This window comes from Mytilus edulis, chromosome 8 (assembly GCF_963676685.1).
Source record: "Mytilus edulis chromosome 8, xbMytEdul2.2, whole genome shotgun sequence".
Classification (NCBI taxonomy): domain Eukaryota; kingdom Metazoa; phylum Mollusca; class Bivalvia; order Mytilida; family Mytilidae; genus Mytilus; species Mytilus edulis.
Window position 1 is genome coordinate 46171242 of NC_092351.1, and position 12930 is coordinate 46184171.

Here is a 12930-nt window from a genome sequence, read left to right on the forward strand (position 1 = left end):
TGTTTCCTGTCGCTGTATGTGTTGTTTACCTCAAAGCCAACAATTGCAAATCAGTTGTCATTAAAACGCTTTTTCTATTCGATCATGATAAGGAGGATCGTGTTGCCGTTTTATTTTTTGTTATTTGTCAAAAACAAGAAGATCAAAAAATCCAAATCAATTAATATCAAATTCAGATTATTATATATTTTTTCGGATTGAGTTCCATTTTTATCCTAGTGAACTAGAAATGAAAAAAAACCATACAAGCTTCATCTGCCTCGTTTTTGATCTTATACCTCGAATTTGACATAAGTGGTCATTTGTGTACCAGAATCAATTACAAACAAGACAATCTTCTTCTAATAGAAATTCATCGGAAGATACTAAGACCTTGTTGATAAATATTTTTTATCTAATTTTCAAATAATACATTATGGTATTGACATATAGATTGTTTGTGAACTAGCGTTCTAATCATTGTAAATTATTAATCTTTAATGCTTTAGTCCAATTTTCGGTTATACCCTCTTGGCGTGATTTGAATCTTATACATCCCACCATTGTGTTAATGTGTTATGGCCTTTTTTTAATTCTTGATTTTCATTTTTGCTTATGTACGTTGTCTTTATCTATTTTGTTTTTCTTTGTTAGCAAATGTGTTGTGTTTGTAGTGATTAAGATTATAACACAAGGTTGACTGATGTAGCCCTATTTTTGACATTTTTACCTATTATGTCTGTATGTTTTGTTATCAAATTATTGCCAATATAACGAAATTTTAAGCGACTGTCATTCAAGTGAGCGGTCTAGCTAGCTAGCCATAAAACCAGGTTTAATCTACCATGTTCTACATAAGAAAATGCCTGTGTCTGGTTAAGAATATGACAATTGTTTTCAATTCGACGCTGTGTCTGAGCTTTTGACTTTGCCATTTGATAATGAACTTTCAGTTTTAACTTTTACCTTGGGGTATTTTGTTTTCTGTTACTTTGTTTTCACGAAGGACACGAAAGAGTAGGCACGGCACTACCATCAACAGGCCTCCTGATTATAATTCGTTAAAAAAACAAGCTAGAGTACTTTGGACTACACAAGCACACAAGAGGCGAAAAAACACATGCTCGTAATTGCTGGACAATACTACCCCCTCCACATTTTGTCTAAATACTAATACAAGAAATTAGCGGATGAATTCAAGTTTTATAACGTCATCCTCTCCCCCTTTAAAAAAACATCACCGCTGGATGAGGGACGTATTACATGTACGTCTATTAAAATCGTACGCAACTGACCACAATTAAGCATTACATTTTTGTTGTTGATGATTGATTCAAAGAAGACGTTTTGCACGAGCAGTAACATGTAAAAATGAAGTCAAATGAAAACAGAAACGAGCTACCGAAGGCAGGCGTTTTCTCAACCGTCACAATTTTCAAATTGTCAATAAGATTCCCGTCTTACATTTACGGACTTCTTCTAATACGTCATTTACCCCATCGGAGATAACAAATTGTTAGTCCTCTACCGAGGCTATGATTTAACCAAGGAATTAGCCAACAGAATGATGTCAGAAATGTCTGACATTACTAAAATGACGCAACTAGAAATATACGGTTTACTCCTGGTTTGCCCACTTTTAATTCTACCAATTATCTAATGGCAAAGAAAACAAAAAAGACAAATTGTTTAAAGAGCATACAATTGTATAGTCTATTCTAACTTAGGTATATAATAGTTTATCAGGGTTTTCTTAGTATATTTGCGTATTCTTTATTATGATTTTTAAAGAAAAATAAAAAAAAAATTCAAATATTTTTCTCTCAATAATTTGATATTAATTCAATACTATTATTTAACATATAACTTAAGACAAACCAATGACATTCAGTTATGAAAGTGTCTTCACAATTTAGTAGTTTCTGAATGATTTTCATAATATAAATACTGCAATACAAATTCTCTTTTATTGCAAACATAATTTATATAATATATGAATCAAAGTTTGTAAGTGCATTACATAGGGAATGAAAAAAGTACTATAATTATAGTAAAATAAGTAATATGGAGCACCATAAGCACTGTATGTATAAAAAAGGGAAATCGAATATTTTATGTATACTTCAAAAGTCACAAAACATAATGATTATATTTACAAAGTCACTAATTTTAATATTTCATTAAGTTGTTCAATTGAAATGGAGACGATGGGATGCTATGTTAGAGTAGTCTATCACGCTGACGATTCCTTGTCGGTATCTGTCTTTCAGAAGTTTGAATATGGTGTATATTACTGCGAACTTTGTTTAGATAGGGTTCTGTTACATTACTCTGTGTCTTCTTCGTTTTGGTGGGCGGGCTCTTCCTTGTGCATACTTGACAATATTACTTTCTATTAGTGCCTGTTACTTCTTCATTAACTCATTTATTTCGTAGATGTGAGAATGGGCATGTTGGGGTCTCATCATAATTTTGTTGTTCCATAGAAGCGATATACTTCAACCCAGAATTCTGTCACATAATCAGTAAATAATGTTGTAGCAAGTATTTTGTCAGCTTCACCAATGTCCTCTAAACTTTTAAGCAAAACGTCCTCAACTAGTTGGGGCGGAACAAGAGGTAATACTGCAGCTCGTCTTGTCTTTTAAAACAAGTGATGTCTTCATTTTCTTTATAATACGACCGTAGTCAACATTTATGTGCCTTTCGAAAAATACACTTAATAAAGTTGGGAACACTATCTGTGTTGCGTTGTTGGTTGCTGTCTTATATTTTTTTCTGGATGCAGTTGTTACTGGAATTGTTGAGCGATATATCGTTATTTAGCTGCTGATTTTTTTTAAAGAAGAAAATGCTACCTTAGATACAGATTTACTGTTCAAATTCTGCATTTGGAAAGCTGCAGTTGCATTTATATTCTATTTATTACGACTATTTGGATATCTTTAATATTAATTTCAGAGCAGTGTATTTATTTAATTGATAATATATATACATTAATCTTTATTTCATGATTTTTCTTTTTACTCTTTTTTTCAGAATGTAACAACAATTAAAACTTTTTGTTGATAAGTTGTAAACTAAAGTAATGGCACATTTTTGTCTATTTATATTTTAATACATTTTCCTACAAAAATTATATCAAATTAAAAATATCTTTGCACATTTTCTTTGAGTTAATAGCAGAATATAGTATCTTTTATAAATAAAAAATACAGGTAAAATAATAGGTATATTGTCCAATTATATACATTTTCCTGCTCAAAAATATTAAAATAAAAATAATTGCACATTTTCCTTGACTTAATAGCAGAAAATTGTATCATTTATAAAAATTTATAGGTAAAATAAAAGGTACAAATTATGACTATAATTCAGAACTAAACTATAATTGTTTAAACAACAATTCCTCCTATGTTTACATATGCTTGTAATTAAAAGTGGGCAAACCAGGATGACACCAAATATACGGAGTTTACGGACAAACACTAAAACGATTTGACTCCAAATGGTGTCAGTAGATTAACCGCTCAATTCAGCACTACTGATGATCCGCCAATTATTCAAAGTGGTACGATATCATGTCTTGAGTAAGTTTTTTTTTGTTCGTTTTATTTTTGAAGCGTCTAAGTTACCAAATTAAGGAGAACAGTTCATTTAAGACAAAACGTTTAAATCATAAAAATATACAACAACAGTACTTAATATCGGAATTTCTGTTTAAAAGGGAGAAAGAGATAAAACAACTTTGAAAACGAAACCAATTAAAAACCTCAAAACATAGGATATTTGAATTCTGGTCACCATTCGGAGTGACATATAGGCTCCCTCTTAAGGTTATGTATAACTGTTTGCAATACGTGTGACATACGTCGTATAGTATATAAGATAAGACATGTGCTTAATCAAATAAATAACCACTGCTTCTTATATACCTTCGTAAACTTGAACTATATTTGAAATGAAATATTTTAACTCTTTTTGATATCCAGAATGACCAGATTGTTTTGATAGTCAGGTAAACAGAAAAATGCAATATCACAACCTAAGACAAATGAAACATGTAAGATTCATTTGTGTTTATAAAAAAATGAACAGTGATCATTCTTGTTTGAATAACGTTTATAGACAAATATTCAAAGCGTGTTTAAAACACTCACTACATGTATAAAGGCAACAGTAGTATACCGCTGTTCATAACTCATAAATCCATGGACAAAAAACAAAATCGGGGTAACAAACTAAAACTGTGGGAAACGCAATAAATATAATAACACACACAGAAACGGACTAAGCATTAGATAAAATCCTATGAGAATAACAAATATAACATCAAAACCAAATACATGAATTTGGGATAGATACTATATCAGTTTATATGTATCGATCATCACATATATTATAACAGATAAAATCAACGAATGTATATATCAATGTTTACTTGAGTGGTACAATCGTGATCGAGGACGATAAATTTTGAATACCATCGCAAAAAAAGGGTAGGGGTAAAACTTGTCTCAAGGAATTGTTGCAAGGCTAATTTTAAGTACAGATAACGTTGGTCATTCAGTATACGTCATCTCGGATTTGAAGTAACGACCCCGTTCCAAATAAAGGTATCTACGTATTTATTTGTACCACACTGTCGAACGGACGGATCCTAAGCATTGATTAAATATATACATTTGAACGACCGGGCGCAGTAGATTTCATTCTATATACAATTGAAGTGTTTTATATTATAATACTTTATTGGTCTATAAATTAGGCTTATCATTAGTAAGAAAAAAGTCTTTAATATTTTAAGTACAGATCTGAAGTGAACACAAAGATATCTATCAGAGAACAATTATATGGCTCTACAAAATGAAAGTAGGTGTGATTTATATACCTGGATCTAGATTGATTCTGTATCAGCTGCACATGTACAAACGTATTAGGGAACGCCCATTTAACTTAATAAAAGGGGGGGGGGTAAAAAATAAATGATGACAAAAAACATATTCTCAATCCAGATGTTACCCATACCTTAGCGTGTTAAATATTAAAACAAAAATGATTGCGTTGGAAAACTTCTTACCATTGACTCCGACATAAAAACTTTAACCCCCTAGAAGTTAAGTGGTTGCTGCCTTATCAGTTTTATCATCTTTTGAATAAGTAAACGAAAACGTTCCTTAATTATATCGCCGTTTGGGGATTGTTTTTCGTTTGTTTTCCTTTAAATCTGTTTTATTTATACACCTACTGAAAAGATTTAAATATGACGTACCATATCTTATGATTTAAAAATAGAATATTTGTCAACCACAAAACAAGTACCGGTGACCCATATTGATAAGGGGGCATGAGTATTCACGTTCGATATGAAACACGGAAGTAAAATAACTACGCCTATATTTTAAGAAAATACATACTGTTACTTAAGAATTGCCTTTCAAGTGTCATTTTTAGCTAGGTGATTCATCAAAATATGGAAATACTTGAAACGAAAGTAAATAAGGACGGTTAAAGAATCAGGTAAATATTATCTTTTTTTATTTTGTTCGATGGATACTGGGAATGATGTCACAGATAGAAACCGTTAGATAAAAAGACATAAATGTATATATTTTGTTTGAAATATTTATGTATCCTTGAGTATATTATTGGGTAGGTATGGGGTCACCGGCCTTCAGACGCAAGTGAATTGTCTGTTGGTCAGACAGGGTCAATACTTCGAAGATCGTGACCAAGATATAAATACTGTGCATTAACCTCATTAAATCGACTGTCCTATAAAAAAGAAAAACAATTTCCAATCGGTACAGTAAACATGGTAAAAGAAAAAAGAATATATGTATATTATATATGGTATCCACTGCACTCGTTTCCCTCAAAGGGACAGATCCGTTTTGAGAATGAAATCGAGTTATAAATTTTACGGAAAATAATCAATGAAATGTTATATTTTAAAGATTTGTCAACATTGTTTACGTGTGGATATATATATATATATATATATATATATATTTGATATGCTAATCAATTTTTATATGACATGTTAGATACACCTTGAGCAATGTTGAGGGCATAAGCACAAAAGGGTGTATTTTAAAATTCACACCAAGATATTGTTGCTGATTTATAATTTAAAATGTTCAATAATTTAGAAGGGGGTCTTTCGGCAATTTGATCATATGTTGTTATAAGCATTATGCATGCATATGGGTATCCAATTTTGATTATCATATACATGATATACTTATTTAATAAAATTCATTAAGGACGTTCGCACTAAAATGTCATACCAGAAAGGTTGTCTTTATTTAGCAAACTTGATTTATCTACGAACAAGTTCTGGATTTATTTATAGTACCTTCTAATATACCTAGTCCTTTGGAATAAACATTTAGAGATGATAAAAATCCACATTTTAGTCAATTTTGGGAGTTGATAGGAAATGATGGGAACATATAAATATATCAATTGGACAAAATATGGCCTTCAAGATGTATCCTTGGCTCACACCGAATCAGCATACTATAAAGGGCCCCAACAAACGACTAGAGTAAGGGAGCTACCATTTGATTTTTATGGGGGGGGGGGGGGGGGGGGGGGGCTAGGATGACATTTGAAAAAAATAGGCAGGACAGGAGTTTTGAGTAAAAAAAAAAAGGCAGGATGAGATGCTTTGCAAAAAAAAAGGCAGGATGACAATTTAGGTAGAAAAAGTCAGGATAAACTAATGAAATAAAAAGGCAGGACCGAATAGAGTGAAAAATAAAAAGGCAGGACAGGGATTACAACTAAAAAAAACTGCAGGACAAAATTTTTCATCCTAGCCCCCCCCCCCATAAAAATCAAATGGTAGCTCCCTAAAACAATTGAAACAGGAAAAACAACGGTCTTATATAAATAAAAACGAGTAACGAGAAACACGTATTAACCACGTCAATAAACAACAACCACTAAACATCAGGTTCCTGACTTAGGACAGTATACCCACTTTGAAAGTAAATATGTGAAGCCATTATAATTAAGCAGTTAATTGTAGTATTACAAGATCGAAAGACATTTTGTAAACAAACTCGGTGTGCAATATCAAGGAGAAATTGGCCCTACTTTTTTCTAGTCACACATATATGTACATTTAATCATTTTAGCTATCACAATTAAAGTAAATCACGTTTCGTCAAATTGATCAATACAAGAAACATACACTACTTAACCAATTCATTTGTAAAAGTCCTTCTCAGTGCAAAACTCATAAGGAAGCCTTTTCAGTTTATTATATAATTATTTTATCCTTAAAAGTTTATTTCCGGTACTGATCTTATTGTATATATATTGTGTTCTTTTGTGCACGTTTTGCAAGTTCGGTACTTGAGACCAATAATGAAGAGTTGAATGAAAAAATACACTTTTCCTTGATGATTTTTGGTTATGTTTGTCTGTTAGTGTTTTGTTTCTTTGAGGTATGTTCCTTGTCTTCTTTTTCATATTATGATTGTTTAAAAAAAGTTCTAACGAAAAAAATAGATTTCAGTTAAGACGTCAAGAAAACAAAGCAGTGTACAGCATACGTAATGCCCATTTGTTTAATAAATGTGCCAATTTCAACTTGATCCAATAACATGATGGGTAGCCGTCTAACTGATGGTTGATCGTCAAATAAATCAAAGACCGTATATCGGATAATTTTGCGTCGGTCTTTGTTCGAAATTTCGACTGGGGTAGTTAAATTTTCAAAGGGTTTGTTAATGTTTCGCGTGTTAAAATAGACAGTGAACAGTTTGCAGAGGGCAAATATTTAGCGAAAATGCGTCTGGCAAACTTATCTAAAAAAAAGATACCCTCGAAAATTTCCCGAAAAACAGTAAAACCTCGATATTGCTACTCAAATACAATTTTCATAATTGATTATGATGTAATACACATAGTCCAAAATGTTTTAAATTTTACTAACTTACAAAATGAAGTTTTCCTTTATGTCAGAGAATGTAAAGCTAGGAATAGGCTCCGCTAATCTGAGGTTTTCACGTGTATGTTTATGACGTCACTGTGACTGTCACTTTGTTAAATTAAACCAAACACTGTCATTTTATCAGGTTGGTGGCTAAAAACGGAAGACCCTACTAACTGTTTTAATTGTTATATGTATGTGGAGTGTGTTTAGACACAGTGTCAAGTTGTACAATCATTTAGGTCGATTTAAAACTTATAGATACATGTAGTTAGGACGTTAGTTGTACACGCTAAAACAAAACGGTTGAGAAGGGGTTACTCATTTTTACTGTTGCTTGACAAATGCATCCTGCTTCTTTGTAAGTCCGTGTATAAAAGAGAAACAAACTTCAGTCTATAAATTTTGGCAGAATTTTATAAAATCACGTTATTGTTTCATCTGTACAGATATAAATAATGTGACGGGGTGGTAAGAATGGCAATAAGACACATATGCATTACAGTTCAAATGAAGTGCATGTACATGTACATAATGTAAGCACTTATAGGCAACTGCATGTCGTTCAACAGCGAGAAAACCCCATACAGTTGTATAGGTTGTAAAAGGCACTTAAATGAAAAATATCAAATGTTTCAATTGACAAAACGAAAGGCCAAACTTACAATAAAGCAATTTACGAAAAACACATACGACAAACATGAACCAACGGCAACCACGGAACTACAGGCCCCTGATTTGAGACGGACATGTTTTAACACTGACTATGCGAAGATAAACTTGTCGTTGACCATACGCAAACATCAAAGTTATATTTTATAACAAGACACTGTCTTGTTTCTAAATCCCTTATTTTTAATAGAAGACAAAAGCCAGATGAATGACGACAAACAGATACACAACACTCAGCCTTAGACGGAAAACTTAATTTCGAGCAACATGTTTCAAAATAAAAACCAACTATTATACATCAGTAGCATCTACTAAAGAAACCTGCTCACTTAGATTATGACGTAGGTAATTTCTGTTTTTTTACGGGACTCTTACGGGTGACTTATTCATGTTTTCTCCTCCTGTTTATTGGTATGATTCTAAAATTTACATATTACTATATCGCACTTAATAATTATCAGTGGCGGATCCAGAAGGGGGCCCGCTGACTGACCTAAGGGGGGCCCGCTCCATTCATGCTTCAGTGATTCCCTATATTATCAACCAAATCCCCCCCCCCCCCCCCCCGAAAAGGGGGGGCCCACAGGATCCGCCTATGATTATTATAATAAATGGTGGGCATATTATTGCTGAAATTCTTTATTGTCTCTGTGGGAGGAAAATGTGAAGAAAGACTGGAAGAAATGAAATATGAGACAGGGGAAAGGACGTAAGAGGACTATCCACTGCACCCTCCCCCGCTCATTTTTGGCATGAGACATATCAACTGCGTATGAATGCTAAAAAATCATTTTGAAAGTCGACAATGTATATTGAGAAAATAAATCAGTAAGACTTTGGTCCGGGTAGACCGATTGGACCAATTCAAGTTTTCAAATATATATTAAAACCTATTTGTAGCTATAGATATATTGTTAGTTTCAATGTCCTGGATACACATTATAAGTATTGTATAGTTAAACTATTATATAAGGAAGTATAAGGGATGTGTATTGACACATGATTGAATAGATTTGCTATTATTTCCGACTCAAAATTGTAAAAAACGACAATGGATAATGCTAAGTCTAAGACTACTAGTCCTTGTAGATTAGTGTACAGTAGCACTATGTGAGTATCATTTGTCTTGTTTTGTGTATTTTTTTTTAATGGAGCTTGTCCAATATACATGTACGATGTTATTGTATAATGTGTAATTATTAGAACAAATGTGTGTATTTTAACATCATACGCATTGTTACTTTGTATTTAATAATTTGAATAGATGTTCTATTTATTTGGACATCTTTGTTGTAGCTGATTGTTTAAATACATCTTTGGGAATGTAAATGATAGTTATAATAATCCCTCTTTAACATGTTTAAACTTGATAATATGAATTATATGATGCATATAATTATAATATCTTGTACTTTGTTTCCATAATAACTTGACTTTCAAATATTTTTTTATATTTTTTTTTTTATATATATTTTTATTTATTTTCATAATTGTTAGACTGCAGACATTAAGAGACCAAGTGCAATAATTTACAATTCTGTTTATTAATAATAATAAAAAAGAGCCACAGTTTAAAAGCTGTATTGGGCTTTATTTAGGTAAAACAATATACAACTATGTAGCAATTCTACAAATTCCCCCTTCTTCCACTAGTGTAGTTCTGTACAAAATATTTGGATTTTTTTTTCTTCTCCATTATAGAAAAATCCCATTTTGAAATTAATTAATCCAAAAATAACCTTTAAAAGGTCGTAATACCAATTATACTTAAAAAAAACAGGAAACAAACAAGAGCAATACTAATTGGTTAGTACATATATTGATATTTAATTGGAAGAACATGTATTTAATGATCAAACCACACCAGAATAACCCGAAGAAATTGGAATAATGAGGATTTTGACCAGGAAAAGATGGTGGAAAAAAATACAACTTATTTGATTTTCCACTGATATATTGATATTGCTATATTACTAATATGTTGATATACTTTTTAGTACAGAAATGGAAATGAAAGACATACGTTCCTCCAAACACGGAGAGTTAAATGGCGGCTTTTCTTCGCCAAAACATGACCATGCCAGAAGATCGTTCGACAAATATTTATTAAGTGTTGATACGGACAATGCGAATGAGCAAGTTTTAAATCAAGTAACAGATCTTCAGAAGCTTATCAAGGAAATCAAGGTATTGTTTTTGGTTTCGTTGTTTTTTTGTTTAATGTTTTTAAATTCTTTTTTTAAAAATACATACACACCTGTGGTGTGATCCTGTAAAAATAAAGGAACTGATTTTTGACATGGGCTCTAGCCTTGATTAAAGTTTCTTAACATTTAAGGAATATCGTAATTGAAGGATCATGGCTAGTTTTATCATCCGCCATTGTACCAAGCCGTCTTCGTACTTCTAAGAACACAACCTTGCTCCGAATACAATCAATTACGTCTTAGATTGTAGTATTAAATATTTTAAAAATCCTGCATGGGTAAATACAAAATTGTGCAAAAGTAGATACCTAAGAGATAAGACAATAAAAGCTTTCAAATATGGATTGCAAAAAAGTTGTTGCATTCATTCATTACCAAAAAGTTCATGTCAAATACCGAATTTAACAAGCGTTATATATTCGTATTTCACAGAATAAGGACAAAAGCTATTCATTTAATGACCAAAACTTATACAATAAGGATTTTTTTTTAAATTGGTATGATAGTCGATGAGATACTTTCCACCAGAGTCAAAATAACGCTGAAGTAAGGAAGTACAGGTCACCACGACCTTCAACAATAATACATATAAAAGGGCTCGCGACATGCCTAAATTTAGATCATTTCATTTTACAAAAACAACGGTCTGATTTATCAGAAAATATGACAGACATGCATAAACGACAGCCGTTGAATTAATGGCTCTTGACTTGGCACATGTGCATAAAATATTTGGACGGTTAAACAGATTGAAATCGCTCACATATGTAGCAATAGTGTACAGCTCAGAATATAATTGCATATTGTAAAACTCACTTGGATTAACTCAAAAGATTGATAGAACAGCTATTTTAAAAACAAACGACACAAAGTACAGATCTCACAATACTCGTTTGTTTTCAACAAACTTTTTTAAGATGACGTTGATAAATTTTGTGTTGAACTGTGTATCACTCAGGAGTTATTGGTACAGTACTATGCTGTATAGGATTTCTTTTATTTTGGAAAAGAACACAGTTCTAAAACTAACATAAACTTTAGAAACAGCTATACACAACATTGGAGTTTAATTCTAAGAGACAAGTGTATATTGAATTATATCAGATTGAAAATGCTTCTGTAATAAATACAATAAAAAAACATATAAAACTGAAATTGTTTCAGTATGCACACTTTTATTACATAATAAATAATATAAATTTGTAACCAAAACGGTGAAACTCAGCATGGTATATGTATATATTCATTTTTTAAAAAGATGTACACTAGTTTAAAAAATTGTTATAAAAATATTACTTAAGAAACGAATGTACAAGGAAGTTGACAGATTGAAAAGAATGTAAACACCACACCCTCTCTGTCACTATGACATCAAATAAATCAACAAATATTTGGTTTTTTTTTCTTCTCAAAAACATCATTATATAATTTAAGTTTCCTTGATTTTGTAACAGAACAAATAAAAAAAACTTCACATTCTATTGTTGCCCTATTGATAACACGTTGTTTCCTCAAATAGAAAATCTTATAGTACGATACGTACTTATTTCTGTTCTATAAATAAAAAAGAAGATGTGGTATTATTGCTACATGTATATATACATGTCTAATATGAACTGTAAAATTTAAATCTAGGGGTAAATAAAAATGTAAAAACGTCATTAGCGATATTACCTGACGGGACCTACATTGTACACAGAAGTCAAATTCATCTCAGGTTAATTTCATCTGGTGGAATTGGGACTTTTTAGCTTATATCAACTTCTTATAAATTATATAGTTTATCAACGAGGAAATTTCGAGAAAAAAAGAATGGTATATATCATGTCGGTTCCGAAGAGGTTTTTTTTTTAAACTGATGATACACACAAAGACTGACGACAGTCCACCAGCATTTGTTTCGACCATGTGATGAAAATAACACATTATACATTTGTAATATATAAATTTCCTGCGTCAGAAGCCCTATTCTTGACTTACATGTACCATCATCAGAAACGGTCAAATAAAAATATTTGAAAGCCAGATATATTTATAAATATGCAGAAAAGTTCTGATCTGAAAATAAATTGAGGGGAATATATTAGGCTATTTACGTTTTCTTTTAGACGTTCTCAGAATTTATGT

At 31.5% G+C, this 12930-nt stretch overlaps 1 protein-coding gene across 3 annotated transcripts in view; it reads left to right on the forward strand.

The window, feature by feature from the left end:
- The first annotated feature begins 5269 nt into the window (after window positions 1–5269).
- LOC139485707 (uncharacterized) overlaps window positions 5270–12930 on the forward strand; it is a 28642-nt gene continuing 20981 nt past the window's right edge. The window contains exons 1-2 of one of the 3 annotated variants that reach the window (XM_071270348.1): window positions 5270–5499; window positions 10594–10783. In XM_071270348.1, coding sequence (XP_071126449.1) covers window positions 10601–10783 — 183 coding nt within the window. In that variant the 5' untranslated portion in view covers window positions 5270–5499; window positions 10594–10600. Of the gene's footprint in view, window positions 5500–9506; window positions 9707–10593; window positions 10784–12930 lie in introns of those variants that run through there. The other 2 variants (XM_071270349.1, XM_071270347.1) reach the window with 2 other exon arrangements.